This window comes from Callorhinus ursinus, unplaced genomic scaffold (genome assembly GCF_003265705.2).
Source record: "Callorhinus ursinus isolate GAN/ISIS: 27379988/994484 unplaced genomic scaffold, GSC_fseal_2.0 scaffold3, whole genome shotgun sequence".
NCBI lineage: Eukaryota > Metazoa > Chordata > Mammalia > Carnivora > Otariidae > Callorhinus > Callorhinus ursinus.
The window spans coordinates 44,753,599-44,774,061 of NW_027397065.1; the positions used below are offsets into that span (position 1 = coordinate 44,753,599).

At 39.9% G+C, this 20,463-nt stretch overlaps 1 protein-coding gene across 5 annotated transcripts; it reads right to left on the reverse strand.

Annotated features, from left to right (window-relative positions):
• Window positions 1-39: 39 nt before the first annotated feature.
• THG1L (tRNA-histidine guanylyltransferase 1 like) lies at window positions 40-7,329 on the reverse strand. Of its 5 annotated transcripts, none has more exons than XM_073890517.1 (6): window positions 6,834-6,885; window positions 6,104-6,280; window positions 5,208-5,282; window positions 4,340-4,428; window positions 2,864-2,971; window positions 40-1,857 (listed from the first exon to the last, which is right to left on the reverse strand). In XM_073890517.1, exons 2-6 carry the CDS (start codon window positions 6,168-6,170, stop codon window positions 1,696-1,698), a joined length of 501 nt encoding a protein of 166 aa, XP_073746618.1. In that variant the 5' UTR covers window positions 6,171-6,280; window positions 6,834-6,885; the 3' UTR covers window positions 40-1,695. The 5 variants fall into 5 exon arrangements, with proteins under 5 accessions (XP_073746618.1, XP_073746615.1, XP_025722921.1 ...); XM_073890514.1 differs by lacking the exon at window positions 6,834-6,885 and adding an exon at window positions 7,104-7,237 and having other exon boundaries at window positions 42-1,857; XM_025867137.2 differs by having other exon boundaries at window positions 57-1,857; window positions 5,208-5,377; window positions 6,834-6,890.
• Window positions 7,330-20,463: the final 13,134 nt, after the last annotated feature.

A 20,463-nucleotide genomic window follows, 5' to 3' on the forward strand; every position in this document is an offset into this window, starting at 1 on the left:
AATAGCACTTAAAACAAGCATTCCAAGTACATTTTTGTATGCAGAAGTCTGTGAATCACTGCTGTGATGAAGGTACATTTATCCTGGCTTATGTAAAGACACATATATATAAAAGTTGGATTCATATACTGTATTTGTATGAGAAAAATAAATGAAAAACTACGCAAAGGGTGTTGAAACCTTTTTTCTTTCCCAGAGATTTTATCAATTACCAAACAAGTACCAAATTCTCTCTTCCTGTGTAGTAAGAACAGGAAGGGAAAAAAATGATTCTGACAGATGAGGTATCAATTAGTGAAGGAGGAGACCAGCCGTTGCCTTCAAAAATACATTTTCTTTGTGGCTGTAAATTCTGTAATGCAAGGCCAGGCACTAAAGTGTAGGCTGCCGCTCAATTAGTTCTTTTTTTTAAAGATTTTATTTGTCAGAGAGAGAGCACAAGCAGGGAGAGCAGGAGGCAGAGAGGAAGAAGCAGGTTCCCCGCTGAGCAGGGAGCCTGACTCGGGACTCGATCCCAGGACCTTGAGATCATGACCTGAGCTGAAGGCAGATGCTTAACTGACTGAGCTATCCATGCGCCCCTTAAATAATTCTTAATAGAGCCAAATAATCTTCCTCTGAAATATGAAACGAGGACAACAGGCAACGTGAGTTCTCTCACCACCTATCCTCACTTCAGAGGGGGGACCCCTGGCTTCAGAGGCCAGCAACTTGGCAATGTGCCATTACTGCTGCCATTCTCTGCTGCTCCTCCCCCATCTACACTGGCCCATCAGCAGGTGGAACTATTAGGTGTCCAGGACACCTGCCAGTTGTGACCCCAAGGGGAGTGTTGACCACTCTGCTAATTCAAATGTCAGTGTTCTGATTACATAGAGGCTACCTGAGAATCCTTTTCAGGAAGTCCAGCAGGAAGGTACCTTTTAAAACAAGTATTTAGAGGACACGGAATCAATGTTTTTTCCTCATTATTCATTCATCCTCACACTTTCTTTTTCTCATATACACATAATTCTCTTTCTTTTTAGAAAGAGGTAAGTGGCCTTGAAAATACCCTTGGTGAGACAATGATCATGCTGACAACTCCACAAAATCAATCTATGGAATGTTTACACAAGGACTTCCAAACTACAAATTTGTTCAGCCAAAGATGCCAACTTGGAAACTAGCACAAAACCCGGATTCTCCCTGGAATTCCTGAATTCAGAGGCTTTGTGCAGCCACCAACCTATTATTTATCTCCAGGTCAAAGTACACGGGTAGGAAAGGTGAGATTTTCAAGGTTAGTGGATTTTGTAGTTAAGAACAGGTGGTTGAGAGTAAAGTTTGGATTCATGTTCTATCATAGGTGGAAAAAGCTTGACAAGTTTTTATAAGACTTATGCCACAATCTAAAAATGATTCATTCTGCAAGGCATAAAATAGTTCTTGCTTTATAAAAATAGCACCACGATTAAAAAAAAAATGCACTTCTACAGAAGGAACCATGTTCCAACATTGTAAAAAAAAAAGTTCTTCTTAAAGCAGAACAAGATAACCACCCCTATCCATCCCTTCTTTCCCTGTTCCCTTTCGAACCAGTCATGTGTCACTATTGGCACACTGTTCTTGGTAGTAGGGATCCCAGGGCACCTAAGGCCAGGAGACTTAGGGGGTTTTGCATGGTTAAGCATGCCAGGGATAAAAAGCAAAGCATCAGCTGTCTTCATCTAGGATCTCTGGATGTTCCTTCCAAAAAGCATCCCCGATTATATCGCAATATAAAGGCACCGGCTTTGTCCTGGTTCGGGTCACTGCCATCTTTTTTCCTTCCATTTCTGCTGGCAGTGTAACTTCTTTTGTTGTGACTTCACCCACCTATAGGTAAAAGTTAAAATATTGACACTGTTAACTGGGTTTGGGAGAGAAGAGGGGGATATGAGGGAAGTTTACTTTTACTTTATTTACTCCTGAGTGATATATATTTGTCAGGTAGATATACAGGTATACATATCTCAACATCTATGAATTTGTTTACAATTAAAAACTTCTAAAAAGTTATGTTGCTATATTCTGAAAGGAGATCTTAGGAACAAAGGAGTGATTCCATGTTCCTTATTAGCAATAACTTTAGAATTAAAGGTATTTCTGCTCTCTCATCTGTATGAAGAAGTATCCAAGCCTGTGCTAAAAAGCAAATGTGCTTTAAAAATACTAATAAGCTGAAGCTGCCAGTGGGATGACTAATTCTTAAGGCACCATTTAACACCTGAAAACATTCATTAAAAAGAAAAACTACTTTACATGGAAGGAGATAAATTTAGAGAAATCATTATGCTCAGAAGCTGGTACAGAGGGAAAATATTGGTGGAAATAAGAATTTAGGTAAATGTACAGACTTATTACAGAATATTTGTTAAGTATGAATATCCGGGGACTCTCCAGAATATTCTGCAAGTGACAGAATCCTCATATACAACATCTTTTACTGCCTCATATTATAGTTGTCATGGGATGGATGGGCTATTTAATGATACTATCCAGTGTGGAAGAAATGTTCTTTGAATGCAAAAATCCTTCTATCTGCAGTGTACCCCTTTATAGGGTTTTATTTTGGAGAGCTTAGGACCCAGAAAAATAAGTGTACTAATTCTAAAATCTGTGATGCCACTTAGACCACAAAGATCACTAGCAAACTGACAAAATTAGCGCTGACAAAAGCAGCATCCAAAATAATATATAGCATTTCATTTTTAAAAAGATCTAATTCCTGTTAGTGACTGGAATCCCATCTGCACACATGTGGTAGGCCAGACAAAGCTTGGGATGGGCACAGGCTTTGGTCTTTCTGACCTCCACTTTTCTTTGCACAAAACAGCATTACCTTTTGCCATATCAACACAGTCCCTTTCCTATACATCAGAGGCTCATTATTGTAGTTGATGTTGAATTCGGAAAACAAAATCTCATTCTTGTCTGCTGCAAGAGTTCCCTGAGAAAATAGACAAAAACAGATTTTCATGTCTGCTCTCTGCCCTAACGCTACCTATCCATTCCACCCTTTATCTAAATTTCCACAAACAAATCAAAAAGTGGAAGGGTTTTATCAAACCTCTTATAGATACTAATGAATCTGCATTGTAAGAGCTGTTTAAATCTTATTTAGATGTATAAATTCAAAAAATTGTCTTCTGTAGCAAACAACTGGCTTCAAAAATCACAACTGTGACAGGGTGACAGGAACTAGCAGTAAGAGCACCTGTTCTGTACCACATACACTATGTTATCTTAGTTGACCCTCACTACCATCTCCATTTGAAAGAACAGAACTCTGAAGCTTAGAAAAATTATATAAATTGCCTAAGGCTAAAGATTGCTTTTATTCTTCTAAGAAAAACCAAAATCTAAACTCGGCTCTTCCAAACTCTGGATAAATCTACCAGTATTCCTATTAATGGTATCTGTAAATCCTCATCATCATCGTTAATGACAACCATTTATCATGTAATTACAACGTACCAGGCACTGAGTTAGGAGCCGTTACAACACAACACCTCATTTCAGAGTTAGTCATCCTACAAGCAGCGCTGTCATCTAATGATGAAAGCCAGTGTTTATTAAAGTACTTACAATGTGCTTTGTACTATGCTATGTGTTTTACATACATCATGCATCACGCCACTTAATTATCACCATAAACTTATGAGGTGGGAACTATTATTTCTTGTTTCACCTGGGTGGCTCAGTTAAGGGACTCTTGATTTTGGCTCAGGTCATGATCTCAGGGTCCTGGGACTGAGCCCCACATCAGGCTCCCTGCTCGTCAGGGAGTCTGCTCAAGATTCTGTCTGCCCCTCACCCTGCTTGCTCACACTTTCTCTCTTTCTCTCTCTCACAAATAAATAAATCTTAAAAAAAAAAAAAAAAGAACTAAGGCAGAGAAGATAAAATTAAACAGAAGTCCCTGAGTACAATTATTGCATTCCCAGAGCCTCTACTCTTACCGATGCACACACCCAGCAGAGAATGGCAATGATGAAGAGGCCAAGTGGGACTGATGAAAAAGAAGAGCACATGCCCCATCTAAAGAAGGCAACCGATAGGCAGCCCCGGCCAAGCATTACCATGTGGGAAGGTAGAGCCAGTATCACTAATTCCATTTTCCAACTGAGGACACTAAGTCCCAGGGAGAGACAGTAACTTACCCACAGTCACAGAGCAAGCAAGCAGCAGAGCTGCTACTAGTATTTTTATCCTCTCAAAACAAAGCAGCAAAGAGAGCTTTAAAAGAATGCAAAATGCCATGGGAGAGTATAGAAAACCACCCCCAGCTAAGTATTAATGCAGTAAGATCTTATACCTGTAATCTCTCTTGGGCTTGTACTGGTGTTAGTCCAGACTGTTGTACAAGTGCCCAGAAAACTGTATTATACAGATTATTGATGTGACCTGTGAGAACAGAAAAGCACTGTTTATACATACATAATCTTTATTCAATATTTGCACTTCAAAGAATATTAGAACTCTACCCCTCTTAAGTAGAGAGATCACAGAGACATTTAGTGGTGTACCCAGAACCATACACTGGGAACATGGGGGGGGGGGGGGAGTGGTTAAGTATAAACAAACTTATTTCCTAAAAGTTTTATTCTGTCATTTCAGTTATGCTTTACGTAAACTGGTTAACTTGAAAATTACACTTGGGAGTACTTCCAAAGTTATTTGATTTAGATTATTCCTAGCACTTTCCCAGTTCTTCTTCTGGGAAAAGCAAGATATACCAAATGAGTAAGTCTCACAAACATGTCGCCATAGTCATGTAAGGCAGGGGTCAAAACTCAAATCACCCACTGAGGCCACCATGAATATAAAAGCATAAAGCAGAGTAGATGACCCCTGGAGAACGAGAGAGAATGGTAGAGACTATGACACATTGGCTTCTGTGTGTGTGTGTGAAGACAGGAGTCACTGCCCAGCACAGGTTATGTCCAATACTAAGTCTGAATGATGACCTAGTATTGCCAGGTCTTCTGATTTTCCCAAAAAAACTGGAAAAAGGAAGTATTTACATAAATTTCCCAACTGTTCGATTGTTTTCAACTAATTAAAAAAACCTGAAATATTGCATTCTGAACAAAATACACATGCACCAAAACTGAACCAAATCACCACCTCTAATGTATGGAATTGGTGGTTTTAACTACATCTGTTTATTTGGTTTTACTTACAATCTGCTTGCCGCCAACTGAGGTAGTCCTTTAAGGTCTGGTTGCTAGGATACACTATGACTCTTCCGTCAAAGCCTGGGGGATACAGAAGGGGCTGGTCCTCAAAGTAATCTCGCCAATAAAACACATAGCTGGAGGCGAACTGGGAAGCCACGTGAGTCATGAACTTACTTGCAAAAGTAAGGCACATTGGGTGGAGCAAGAAAAGAGAAAATGCATGATATTAATTCAAAACCATGACAGGACCTGCGGGTGCAACAGAGTGATTACACAAACTATTCAGCAAGCCAAGAGATAAAATGTGTTGGGCCAAGAAAAACTAAGCAGCCTGCCCCTCTCCAGTCCTATCAGTAACTTACTAATGCCAAATTTTTCTCTGTAGGATGTGATGTGAATTTCTGGTTCAAGAGGTTTTTGGGTTCTTTTAGTCTTGGAAGGAAGGGAACCATTGTTTTAAAAACATACCAATTCATTATATGCTTTGTTTTCTGTGAGAGTTTCAATATACTGCCAAATGAAAAATCTAATTTGTCTATTTTGAGATCCTCAATTAAAAATGTAAACAATACTGTAATGCACATATAGGCTGTCACTGGCTAGAGCCAACCTATGAATCATTAATATTATAATATTCTAATGGTCTCTGTTTCTAGTCTTAATATTAAGTGCCAGATCTATCTAGAAGCTAAGGTGATGAGGAATGGAGGGGAAAGAAACATAAAGAGGCGTATGTAATGTTCAAATATCAGACGAAGTACAACAGTCTAAACAGAAAATAGACATTCTGCAGTTGCAAATACTGCAGACTCTATCTGCAGTCTGTAAGTCAGAAATTAAAAAGAGCAAAAGCAAAGGCTGGTAGGAAATATTCTGAAGGAGCTAGGCCATGGAATTACCTCGCTCTTCTTTTAAACCAATTGCTTTTCCGCTTGAACACAAAGCTGTACTCATCACTCTGTCCATATGCAATCACAATATCCTCCAGTTCTTTCATTACAGTCTGGGCACATTTGGTCATTAGGTGGAGAGCACGGCTGTCATTAGGTTTTGCAAAGTTGTGTTTCTCAGCAAACCTTCACAGAGGGAAGAGAAGAGGGAAACGGGCATGAATGGAAGAGAGTTTGTCCTTAACACCAGATATCAAAAAGACTGCATACAGATGAAGATATGTAAAGTGCTGTGAGTCTACTAGCCACAACCTGACTCATTTCCTTAAGAACTCTAGTTTTTTCCTGCCCTGAGGAAAAGGGGTATAAATGCTAAGTCTCCATTCCCTTTTCTGTCAAGTGGAGATAAAAGTATACTTACTTCATAGGGCTGTTCTGAAGATTAGAGAGGTAAAAAATGTAACTACGCCTAGCTCCTTGGAAGTGCTCAATAAATGTTAGTTATAATAACCATTATTAAAATAACACTTTTAAGAATTAAATTCCCATATTTGTGTTACACTTCTCCCTTTTTTCTGACTCGTTTCCTCGAGTCCAGTCGATGCAGTTACTAATAATGAAACAAAAACATACTGTAAAGTATTGCCCACAGCAAGACCTAAAGAGGCCTCTGAACAGTCGGCCCTCAAAGACAGCTAACGAAATAGCCAAGCATTTGGCTAGAGATGAAATACTGCACCAGGGAGTGACGTTTTCCATCACGGCTTGCTAACAGGTCTCTGCTCACCGGCACGCAGGCCGGCGGCTCACCACGCGCGCACTCGGCCTCAGTTTAACTACTCAAACCAGCTGGCGTTCAGGCACGTAGTAGCCAGCACGTCGGGTGATGCTCAGTGCCGCGCGCTCATTGGCTGCCGCGTTATCCGGTAACCGTGAGCGAGGCGGTGAGCGGTGTCTGAGTCCCAGAAAGCGCGGGCGCAACATGTGGCCGCGAGCCGCAATCACTCACCGATGGAAATTCCTGCCGTCCAGCCGCACCACCACCCAGCAGTGGGCCAGGCAGGTGTCGTCAGCCTCGAAGTTCCGCACGTACTCGAATTTGCTCTTTGCCATAGTAGCCCCCACCTTCAAACACCGTCTCAGAGTGACGGAAGTACCGGCCCAGAAATCGCGAACTTTAACGTTGCAAGAGGGCCACATTCGCCCCGCGGAAGGTGAACGACCAACAGAGCCCCGCCCCGGAAGTTCCGCTGTCTCTTAGTGGCCGCTCTAGCCATAGTGGAGGCCGGCATCTCTCTCGACTCTCCTTGTAGTCCTTAATCCACTTCCGAGGGTGGAAGGAGGGTTACAATTTTCCTTTCGCTCTACACACGATTTTTCGCTTTTCTCCTCCCGTCGTGCAGCAAGTCAGCCTACGAAGTTATAAAAAAATTCCTTTCTAACCAAGTTTGAAAGTTTAGTTGTGATTTTTTTTCTTCCTAAAGAAGAAAATGTGGAATATACCGAAAAATATAAGAAAATACTTCCTATCACCCCTCTCCTTTAGAAGCATTGTGGATGGTTCCTTCCAGTCTCTTTTCTCTTTGTGTATCTATGTTTACACAGGGAACACATAAAATTGTAATCATACACCTATGTAATTTGTATATTTTTCCACTTACCTTGAGCACTTTCCAATGTTATTAAATATTCCGAAGGCCGATTTTAAAAAGAAAAATGGACTCTTATTCGAACACATGGACGTACCAAATTAATTTACTCAACTTTTTCACAAACACCCAATTTTTTATTTCTTTTTGCTGGTAGATAATAGTAACATTAAACCCTAGTATTTTAATGGTGCTTTATGATTTATAAAGCTCTTTTGAATTCAGTACCTACTTATTTTTTTTACCCTCACGAAAATTATTCAAATAATATAAAAGAATATATGATGAAAAGTCTCTCGCTGACTCCTAACTCTGTACTTCAGACAATCGCTGTTACTAGTTGCTTGTATATCCAATCAGGGATAGAGAGATACATATATCTACATCTATATCTATCTCTCTCAAACTACTTCAAAACAACAGGAATAAAGGCAGGATGGGAATGTCATGGATTTATGCCCTGGCTCTGCCACTTACTAGGTGACCTAACATAAGTTACTTTTCTCTCAGATCCCTTTGTTACGTGGAGACACCAATTCCTCCCTTGCTTCCCTCTAAAGTTAATGTGAGCATCAAAGGACATGATGGCTGCCATTTGTGGTATGGATATACTACACACACTGATAAAATAATATTCCAAGGTGATGTCAATTTGCAACCAAGATCAGGAAGTACTTAGAGGGAAAAGTTAAAAAACACCAACAGGAAATAATCACACAAATTCACAGTGTGAGGTCTTTTATAAGATTACTAACCTGACTTAAAAAGATAAATTTCATTAAGAATAAAAAAAAGTGAAATGAAGGAAGGATGGGAAAAGGTAGGACACTGTTCCATAATAAAAGGGATTTAAGAGACATAAAAACCAAATACAATGTGAAAATCTGGAATGCATACTGGCCCTAAAAATATTAAAATTAGCTCTAAATGCACCAGGAAAACCTGCAATTACAAACAGCTCTAAATTTTAGTGCTTACAAAATAAATATTTATTTCTTGCTCAAGTCATTCATAGGCTCCTAGCTGGCTACTGCTATGCTCCTGGCAGATGTTCTGAACTATGTGTCTTCTCATTCCAAAACCCAGGCAATGATTCAAATGGCTTCTGCACTACAGGGTACATCTTGCTGCTCACATTATGTTTGCTAAAACAGTTTTACAATATAGTCAACTGCAAAGATTATAGGGCAGGGATGTATTGTCTTCCCACAGGGAAGTAAAAAGTGAGTAATTTTGAACAATAGTGCAATCTACTGCAATTGTATATTAGTTGATAATAGGGAATTATTGTTAATTTTACTGGCACAACAATAGCAGTGTGGTTAGGCAGAAGAATAACTTTAATCTTAGGGGATACATGAAGAAAAAGTGGCAAAATATTAACAATTACTGAGTCCAGTGGTGGTCATATGGGTATTTATTATTTTTCCAATTTTTCTACATGTTCTGGGTTGTGTCACCCCAAAAGGTAAGTTGGAGTCCTAACCCAAGGTACAGTGAATGCAGATGTAATCAATTAAGATGAGGTCATTAGGGTGGATCCTTAATCCAATATGATGAGTGCCCATGTGAACAGAGAAAACAGAAACACACAGAAGAGCACCATGTGGAGAAGGAGGCAGAGATCTGAGTGAAGGAGCCAGAGATTTGAGTGACGCATCTACAAGCCAAGAAAGGCCAAGGATTGTCAGCCATCACCAGAAGCTAGGAGAGAAGCATAGAAATAGGTGCTATCATTATTACCATTTTACAGATGTGGAAATTGAGTAGAGAGAGGTTAAGTAACTTGCCTAAGGTCACAGAACCAACAGGTGGTGATGTGAGAATTCCAAACCAGGCATTTTAATTACAGAGCTTATGCTCTTAGCCACTCCTTACTACTACCTCCTCTTCTCTCTCTCTCTTTCTCTGTTTTTATTCACCAGCTACACAGTAGTTTCTACCTGTACCAATTATTGAGTACTTCACTGAATCCTCAAATCATACAGGTACATGGGTCATCCAATCCCTTAATTCTCAAACATAATTTATTCATATACAGCCTCTGTGAATTTTGTCATTTGCATATGCTACCTTATTTTTAAAATATTTTTCGTTATGTCAACTCTCTTCTTTTTAAATCCTTTTATTGGAAAAAATATTTTTATTGAAAATGAACATACCTATGGAAAAGTACACAAAACACGATGTAACCGGCACCCACTCAAAAAAGAGAACATTGTCGGTTTCCAGGAGTCCATTTCAATTATTTCTTCTCCTTTCCAGAGGTAATGGCCTTCTTAACATCTATAACTTAGTTATGTTCTTTTTTTTTAAGTAATCTCTACACCCAATGTGGGGCTTGACCTCACGACCCCAAGATGAAGAGTTGCACACTCTACCAACTGAGCCAGCCAGGCACCCTAGTTATGTTCATTTTTAAACTTTATATAAATGAAATCTTCAGTACATATTCTTTGGCATTTGATCTCTGGATCAACATTATGTTTGGAAGATTCAACCAAGTGTTGAGTGTAACTGTAGTTCATTTGTCTTCATTCTTCTGTAGTATCCCATAGTATAACCATACCAGTTTATCCACTGTATTGTTGAATAGATATTTGGGTTGCTTACATTTTGGGGGTGATTACGAAAAATGCTACTCTGAGATCCCCCCCAGGTTTAGAATTTAATACCAGGTACCATTCATTAAATACTAGCAACTTTATATTGTACTGTACTAGCAACATTACATGACTATCTCATTTATTCTGCATAGCTGCCTATCGAGGTTGGATTTTCCAACAATGGAGTGTGGCTCCTATCCTTGAGAGCTGGAGCTATCAAGCCACTGCATTACCTGTTCCAAGAAGGAAAAAGGAGAAAGGGGAAGAGAGCAAAGCTCACACCTCCAAGCCAAATCATCTCTCTTTATCAGGTTTTTACTAAAGCTACACAACTTCTGCATATGTATTTTGAGCCTTCCTTCTTCCTTAACTGCAAGGGAGCCTGGGAAATGTAGTTCTTTTATCTGGGCACTTGGCCACTCCAATAATACAGGATATTTCCTCCCTCCCTCCCTTCCCTCCTTCCTTCCTCCCTTCCTTCCTTCCTTCCAAAAGAAGGGAGGAGTACCTGGGTGGCTCAGTCAGATAAGCGTCCAACTCTTGATTTCAGCTCAAGTCATGATCTCAGGGTCCTGGGATCGAACCCCGTATCAGGCTCCCCACTCAACAGGGAGTGGGCTTGAGGATTCTCTCTCTCCTTCTGCCCCTCCCCCCACTTGAGAGCATGCATGTGAATGCTCTATAAATAACTATTAATAATAAATAAATCTTAAAAAAAAAAAAAGAAAGAGGGGAGAATGCTATTGCATGGGCAACTGGAAGTTTCTGCCACAAAACCCAACAAGAGTAATAAAGCACAGCCTAACAGGCCCTGTACCCTGAACTCTAACTCCCAGACTGCTCTTCCTACCACCTTCAGCCAGTCTATAAGAAAAGAAGTTAGAGAAGGAAAAGGAGAGACAGAGCATTGGTTGGAAATTCCAGGGGCGATGTTACTTTCTTCCCTTCCCATACTGCCCTCCACCACCTGCCTTGAGTCCCTCCACCTCCCACCCCCAGAACAGGTAGTAGCAGGAGCGGGGAGGCTTCAAAGGCAGGCAAGAAGGGAGGACTACTTCCTTACTTACCAGCTGGGGACCTGCAGAGTTTTCCTGGTGTTGTCACTGTAGCAGGGTACCAGGAGAGTCACTGGGAGATCCTGATAGGTATTACCTCTTCTGCTCCCCTTGAGTTTGGGGATGTATGTGAATGTAGACACCAGTGACTGCATGATACTTGGAGGTTTCTGAGGCAGCCTAGACCAGTAGATGAGAAGGATCAGCAATGTGGTATGCCTGAGTAAAGGATGAGGATAACTCACTGCAGTCCCCCTCAGCCTTTAGGGCCTGAAAAAGGTCATCATCATCATTAGTTCCATAAGAAGGAGCTCAGAGGTTGGGGGTGGGGGAAGGCAGGAGCTGGGAGTTGCCTCTGAGACCACTGGGCAAATAAAAGTCATCCCTCCTGCAGAAGATTTGGAGACAGAGTGAGCTGGAAGGGCCAAAGGCAGCTATGGCTGTTCCTCTGTAAGGGATCCTTGGAGATTAGTCTGGTGCTAAAAATGGCCCCAGGATAACCATGTACCATGCCAATGCAGGAAGAGAGAAGACTTCCCAGCACCAGGTGGAAGGCCAATTACACAAAAAGGCCTCTGCTTTGCCTACACTTCAACCCAGGTGATGCAGAGGATCTCAGAAACAGACTGTGGCTCCTACCTCCATTTCAGATTGTTGGGGTGGGAGCAGAGTGAAAGAGCAGACCCAGGGTCTCCTACTCTAAGCCCCTTCAGTAATAGGCCTGGCCAGTGCTGGGGCTGCAGGGAGGGCACTTGTCACAAAAAGACAAATAATGTATGATTCTGGAAACTCAATAGTTGTGTAGTCATACTCATGCTAGGGAATAAGGGGAGTGGGTGAAGGGGAGTTATTGTTTAATGGATATAGAATTTCAATTTTGTAAGACAAAAAGAATTTGGAGATTGTTTGCACAACAGTGTAAATGATGCACAACACTATTGAGCTGTACACTTAAAAATGGTTAAGGTGGTAAATTTTATGTTACGTGTATTTTACCACAATTAAAAATAACTAAAATCCTGCATACAACAGATATTTATGACCTAACTGGACAGTGACCTCTATTTCCAAAAATTTCTATTACTTAGAAGATCACTTATCACTGAGACTGACACAGAAAAAAATAATTACCTTTGGTGTGGAAGTCATATTTCAGTTTGTCTTCCCTGATGCTGACTCATTTCATTTGTACTAAGAGCTACATTATGTAAATGAAATTCAGGGTGGAGAGGGGTAAGAAGAAGGAATAATTTGTCTCTAAAGTCTCCTTCCTGCTCTGAACGACTCTAATCAAATTTCTGGCTGGGAGCAATGTATACACTTCCAGGAATGGACTGATAGTTCTGTCATGATTTTGAGGCCGTTAAAACATTAGCATATACCAGGATATACATGGGTATAAAATTTAGAACTATTATTCTAGGATAAATTAATGATTACAGGGCCTTGAAATTGCTATAATACATTAGTTCTGTACTTTGAAATGTAGCTCACATAAGTCAGAGTAAATGGATTTTATTTCTAAATAATCATCAATTGTGTCCTAAAATGGACTTTTTTGTCAACTACCCATTCTTTCTCTACTTAATAGAAGTTCCAGAAGTCATGAGGATATGGCCACTTGGAGGGCTTGGAAAAAGACATTAGGGAACAGAAAGGGGGATTGAGATGTATGTTTCCTAGTCCACTTGACCTTGTTACCACTTAATCCTGCAAATTTACTCATTCATTGAGCAGGTATTTCTTAATTTCCTACTTTGTACTATGCTCAATGGGATGCAACAGCGAACAATACAGCCACGGTGCCTCCACAATGGAGTTCATAGCCAGCTGAGGAAGATGGACATTAAACAAAGAGTTTCACAAGTTAACTGTTGGACTAGAATTGTGTTAAGTGTTGTGAAATGGGTTGGAGGCCCTGCCCTGATTGGGCAGCTGGGGATGGTCCATGAAGTTTTCCCTGAGGAAACAGTGTTTAAATTCTGACCTGAATAATGAAGTCAAAAGACAGCTTGCTTCATATCTTCCTGGAATTGTTGAATTTAATGTTGAATAAATATTTTGCCAAAATATTTTGCTTGTATAAAATTTTGGAAAAAACCTAAAATAATGTGAGTTTGCATACCATGGATCAGCCAATTAATAAACACCTATTGGGCACCTTCAATGCATAAGGGCACTGGACAAGGTACTGACTGGGAGGATTAAATAAATAAATAAATAAATAAATAAATAAATATTTTTTTAAAAATGCCTTCCAAGTGTAAGAAGCTTACCAAGTTTCCAAACCATATTCTCATCTATTATCCTATTTTTCCCTTTCAATGAGTCTGTGGGGGAGGCAGAACAATAATTCTCTCCATTTTATAAGAAAGGAAACAAACTTTTTGGGAACTGGTTAAGTGATTTGCCCAGTATCTAAGGGCTTCCAGAACTAGGAATAGAACCCAGTCCTTCTGATGCCACGTCTAGTATCTCCACTCTACCAACTTGCCTTGCTATGTTTTTAAGAAACAAAGTGAATAGCTATTGTTTTTACCTGCCTAGCATCCTAGCATCCCTCTTTCTGTGTTATGGCAATGGCACTCCAACTGTCCTTCCCCTGCCAGACCATTTGGTTTATGTGGGGAATACCTCATATGACCTTTGCTCCAAGGTAAGCACATGACCAAGACTACTGTAATGTTTCAGTGTGAATTAGAAAAAGGCCCCTGTTTCCAGCAGATATAGTTGTGTACCAGACAAAGCTTTGGTAAGTATGACCACACCAGATTTCAGCCCCTGCTTGTCCTCTTTGCAATGACCAACCTGCACAAATATGATGGCCCCACTAATAACTGAGACCTGGCCAGTAATGTTCAGAGATGTGCATCTGACCCAAGCCAGGTCAATAAGACAGTCTGACATGCTTCTAGAATGACTAGGAAAAACAGATTCTCTTCCTATTAGAAATGCTGCTTCCTATTAGAAATGACCACACTGCCTTCAAGAGGGAAGAGCCTGCCCATGAATTAGGCCTATACAAAAGGAAAAAAATCTAAGAGATAGAGAAAATGATTTCTGATGACACTGAGTTGAGCATTGGGTCTGGAGCCAGTGCTGCTCCCAGACTCGTATTACAAGTTCTAGGAGGGCAGGGGCCTTGCCTAATATTTTTCAAAGCTCTACCCTCTGTGCCTAGAATAGTGCCTGGCACTGGGGAAGCAATCAATAAATAAGTTTTGAAATATTAAGCCAATAATTTCCTTTTTTGTATATGGAATTCGGTTTTTAGAAGTCTCAATTCATTGGGGTGTAAATAAATAACTTCATTTTCCCCAATAACTGCTCTCTCATGTTCTCTTTTACTGATGGTTAGGAACTCCCTTAAAGAATCTTGGCCAGGGGCGCCTGGGTGACTCAGTCATTAAGTGTCTGCCTTCAGCTCAGGTCATGATCCCGGGCTCCTGGGATCGAGCCCCGCATCGGGCTCCCTGCTCGGCGGGAAGCCTGCTTCTCCCTCTCCCACTCCCCCTGCTTGTGTTCCCTCTCTCGCTGTGTCTCTCTCTGTCAAATAAATAAATAAAATCTTAAAAAAAAAAAAAAAAGAATCTTGGCCAGGGGCGCCTGGGTGGCTTAGTTGGTTAAGTGTCTGCCTTCGGCTCAGGTCATGATCCCGGGGTCCTGGGATTGAGCTCCACCTCAGGCTCCCTGCTCAGCGAGGAGACTGCTTCTCCCTCTCCCTCTGCCTGCTGCTCCCCCTGCTTGTGTTCTCTCTCTGTGTCTCAAAGAAACTTCCCAGTAGGTGAAACATGTTAGTGTTGGTATTCAAATGTTGGTCAAGAGCACTGAGCTCCTCCAAATGCGGGCAATTCTCCCCCTCCCAGTCCTATTCTTCTGCCAACTCAGGGCGGAGAGGTAGTTTACATAGCAGGTCTGGTTTTGGCTTTTTTCAGCAAGCCCTTCAGGGAGGTACCTGGCTTAGTAGGGGCTCCTGGAACTTTGAAGTGGGTTACTTCACACTTTATGTTCTAGGCTTTAGGCCTTTGGTATAATTTAAGAACAACAGGAAAATCCCACTCAGTATCTTGTTTATCGGTTCGAGTTAGATCAAAAGCAATTCACATAGAAGAGATGAACTTGGAAGAATAGGATCACACTTTGGGTAAATTCAAGAGCATGAGTAATATATGCAAAGTAGATTGAGGTACATGAGGAGACCCAGAAAGAAATGGAAAGAAGGGGAGCACCTGGGTGGCTCAGTCAGTTGAGCATCTGACTCTTGATTTCGGCTCAGATCATGATGTCAAGGTCCTGGGATCAAGCCCCATGTTGGGCTCTGTGCTCAGTGCAGAGTCTGTTTGTCCCTCTCCCTCTGCTCCTCCCCCAGCTCACACTCTCTCTCAAATAAATAAAATCCTTAAAAAAAAAGAGAGAGATGGAAAGTAGGGAGTGGGGGAAAAAAATCTTACAAGAGACAAATCAGACTTGAGGATATTAAGTACAAGGTAAGGACTTTGGCCTTGATCTATCTAATGGTGTTTTAGGAAAATTAATCTGGCTATGGCATGAAGGATAAATGAGAGTGAAAAAGCCTGGAGGCAGCTAAGCCAACTGAGAATCTATTTTAATATTTCAGATATACAGTGCTGACTAAAAGAAAGAGATGGATAAAAAAAAATAATTTGGCATCCATTAAATGTTTTGAGGTCCTAAATCATAAAGATCTTTAATCCTTTTTAGAAAAGCCAAGACATTAAGATATCTTGAAATAATTACAGATATTATTATTGATACAGAGACAGAGTTGTGCTCACTGAAGTATAAATTCTACCATATAACTAGGAGTTATTTATAAGGCTGCATATTGAGTGCCCCATAATGAGTTGGGCCTGAATGGGCCGTAAGTTGGTAGTGAGTTGATACAGACAGATATATTTCAATTTAATTTTTTCCAGTGGCTGGGCTGCTTTATTGAAAAAAAGAATTTGAAATCTTCATGCCTATCTAAAAGTGGAATCTGGAATGTGAACTTTCTTTTTAGCTTACCCTGTTACTCATTCCTAAGTGATGGAAATTAAAGATAAAAGAAAATCCAGTAAGTAATTTTTGAGTAATTTGCTTGGGAAGAATTATTTCCTAATCTGAGTTCAACGAGATCTTCTTTTTCATTTTAACAATGAAAAAAAAAAAAAAAGCAAAGCTCTGCATAACAAACTACCCATGCTTGATTTTTACTACTGGTTCTGGCTAACTGGGGAACAGAAGTGGTTTCTTGAGCACAAATGCCCAGAATTTTACCCCTAAATATTTCTGATGTAGCTTCTGTTTATCTTAATCTTTCAACACTTATTGATTGATTCCCATGTGCCTTCTTATGTGAAGAAACATAAAATTAGAAGAGAATTCAAAGGATTTCAGAGACTGAACCGTACTGCATCACCGACACTGCATGCATTCATGCCATTTAAGGAAATTTTTTCTCTCTGTGACATTTTGTTTATGAAGATTATTACTCAGAGAGGGAGACAAACCATGAGAGACTCTGGAGTCTGGGAAACAAACTAAGGATTATAGAAGGGAGGGGGTGGAGGGATGGGTAACCAGGTGATGGGTATTAAGGAGGGCACATGTTGTGATGAGCACTGGGTGTTATACACAAATAATGAACTGCTGAACACTGCATTAAAAACTAATAATGTACTAAAAAAATAAAATAAAAAAATACAAATATCTCAGTAAAATGTGGGTAAAGTAAAAAAAAAAACAAAAACATGTTCTTAGGCAAAACCTCACAAATAACTACCCCCTTCTGACTCATCGTAGATGTAGTCTGGGAGTTATCGCCTCTTTAAATTACATTTAAAAGTACAATTCTGTAATTACAGAATTTAATGATGAGTCACTGAGTATAAATCAGAATCGACCAACTATATAAATACAACCAAAGTATCTTCACTCTTGAACTATATTTAGGCTTTGCTTTATACATGTTTGAAGATGAACATCATCTTTTCCATTTCCACACTGAATTTTGGCCAGATTTATCTTCATTTTCCCAGTCAACAGGCTTGAAAGTTTGGAATCATTATTGGCTCTTCTCTATTTTCCTCTAATAATGGCTAACATGCTTATTAGGTGCCAAATACTTTATCAAGCCGTTTACATAGAACACTTAATATACTCCCGGGCGCCTGGGTGGCTCAGTCGGTTAAGCGACTGCCTTCGGCTCAGGTCATGATCCTGGAGTCCCGGGATCGAGTCCCACATTGGGCTTCCTGCTTGGCGGGGAGTCTGCTTCTCCCTCTGACCCTCCTCCCTCTCGTGCTCTCTATCTCTCATTCTCTCTCTCTCAAATAAATAAATAAAAAAAAAAACACTTAATATACTCCCAACAGTTCTTTTAGGTATATACTGTTGTTACACACATTTCATAGCACATAGAGATTAAATTATTTGTCCAAGGTCACATAGCTAGTAAATGGTATAGCCAGGATGGGAAGCCAGAAATGTAATGCCAGAGCTTATGCTCTTAACCAATTTTCCTATACTGCCTCCTAATAACACCATAACATTGGTTTATGGATTTATCCATTCAATTAGTTGTTAATTTATTTATTCATGGCACAAACACTTCTTCTATTTACTTATTTATTTATGAGAGCAAGCAGGGGCGGGATTGGAGGGGCAGAGTGGAGAAGGAGAGAGACAATCTTAAGCAGGCTTCACACTCAGTGTAAAGCCTGACCCAGAGCTCAATCTCATGACCCTGAGATCATGACCTAAGCCGAAATCAAAAGTCAGAGGATTGACTGAACCACCCAGGCGCCGCTGCACAAATACCTCTTAAGCAGCCATTCTAAATCAGAAGCTATAGAAGGTGCTAGGAATAAAGACAAGGTCCCTATACCAACAACTTTGGGGGGAAAAACATCTTAAAAAAAATTAAAGTATATTACAAATGTTCAGCAAATGTTACTTTCATTCCTTTTTTATTAATTTGGATGCTCTTGCTGTAAATAACTAGGAGCCTAAGAGAAGCTTCAAGAATATGAAAATTTACTTATATCACATAGGGAAGTTGAGTTTGGAAGTTCCAGGGCCCATGCAGTAGCTCAATGATGCCATTAAGCATTCGAACACTTAATACTTCTGCCTCACAGTTCATACCGTATCAAAGAGATCGTTCCTTATGTTCACAAAATGGCTACTATAGTATGAGGACATGAGACATCATGTCCTCATACTATAACATCTAAAGCAGAAAGGAGATGAACAGGAAAGAGCTTTCTTAGTTTATCTGCTCTCTCTTCTATTAGGGAAAATGGTTCCTTCAGAAGCATCAAATAGACTGCTCCTTATGTCTCAGGGGATAGAACCTGGGTCACATGCTCACCTCTAGACTTATCTCAGACTAAGAGAACAGTACTTGGCACAGTGTCTTCTAAACAAAAGCAGGATTTTGTTAGTAAGGAAAAAAGGAGAATGGTTAAAAGGTAGGCAACCAATATTGATTACCACACCCCTCTTCCAAAATAGAGGTATACGGAAAGTGCTGGGAAAAAATAGACCAAAAAAAAAAAAAAGTTTCACTCTGCCTATGAGAACTAGAGATGGCTTTTTAAAGAATGGTACATTTAAGCTGACTATTGAAGGGTAGATAGAAGTATGTATCCCAGACAAAGGACCTATATCTCAGAATATCAGGGATAAAAGACCTTAAAGAATATTAGAAAAAAATTTTCATTCAACATGTATGTACGTCTCTTTCACAGTATTTTCCAAATTTGCCTCATTCTTTTTTATGACCTCCATTTCTTACCAAGTCAAAGCCAGTAGTGTTTGGGCCTTTTTGCTTCAGTCAATAGTGATTTTATGTGGTAGGAGGTCCAAGATAATATAAATGCAAGAACCACATTTTTACCAGCTGACCAAATGCCCTTTTGACCAAATAAGATAATAAAAGACATGGTATGCACACTGTAAGGGACCTCAGATATTTGTTCCTTTCCCAGCTCCCTTTCTCTCTCTTTCCATCTTCCCCCTTTGTTAATTATCTTACTTTAGGGAAAGCTCAAATTGAAAAGCTAGAACTTTGATTCTTCTGACAGTAATGGAACAGAAACTGTAGGATACCATGTAATAGAGACCAAAGAGCTCCATTTGCTCTTTATTCAGGATTAAAACTGTATTAGTCATCCTTTGCTGTGTAACAAATTATCCCAAAGCTTAGTAGCTTTAAACAACAAGTATGTATTGTCTCACATAGTTTCTATAAGTCTGGAATTCAGGAGTAGCCTAGTGGGCTGGTTTGGGCTCAGGGTCTTTTATGAGGTTGTAATTAAGAGGTCAGATGGGTCTGTAGTCATCAGAAGAGGCTTGAATGGGGCTAGAGGATTTACTTCCAACATAATTCACTTACATGGCTTTTGGCAGGAAGCTGCAGTCCTCTCCCTGTGTCCTCTTCATAGGGATACTTGGTATATGGAGGCAGAAGATTCAGTAGCAGAGAAAACAGATTGTTAGGATAACTAGATAGGAAGTGAACTTGGATCCTTATTTTACATCATATATAAAGGAAAATCTCTCATAAAGACCTAAACATAAAAGGTAAAACTATAAAACTAATGAAAGAAAATATAAAAGAATTCTTTTGAGATACTTGGGGTGGGAAAATATTTCTTAAACAAGACTCTAAAAGTACAAATTATAAGGTACAAAAACGATGGATGCAACTGCATTAAGGATTCTGTTCAACAGAGGATATCAATGAACAGATGGCTCACAGAAAAGATGTTTGCAATGTTTGAATATCTATAATAAACAAGGGACTCCCATGGCTCAACATGGAAAAAAGCAAGAAACAATGATAAAATTATGAATGATCTGAATATGCATAATTACCAATTGGGAAGGCTGAAAGACTAGTAAGCTTATGATGAAATGGTCAATCTCTCTAATGATCAGAGAAGTGAAAATTAAAACAACCATCAGATACTTCTAGACTCCAATAAGATTGGCAAAATGTGTTGAATAAAACCAAGTGTTGGTAAAAAAGTGGAAAACAGGAAATCCTTGTG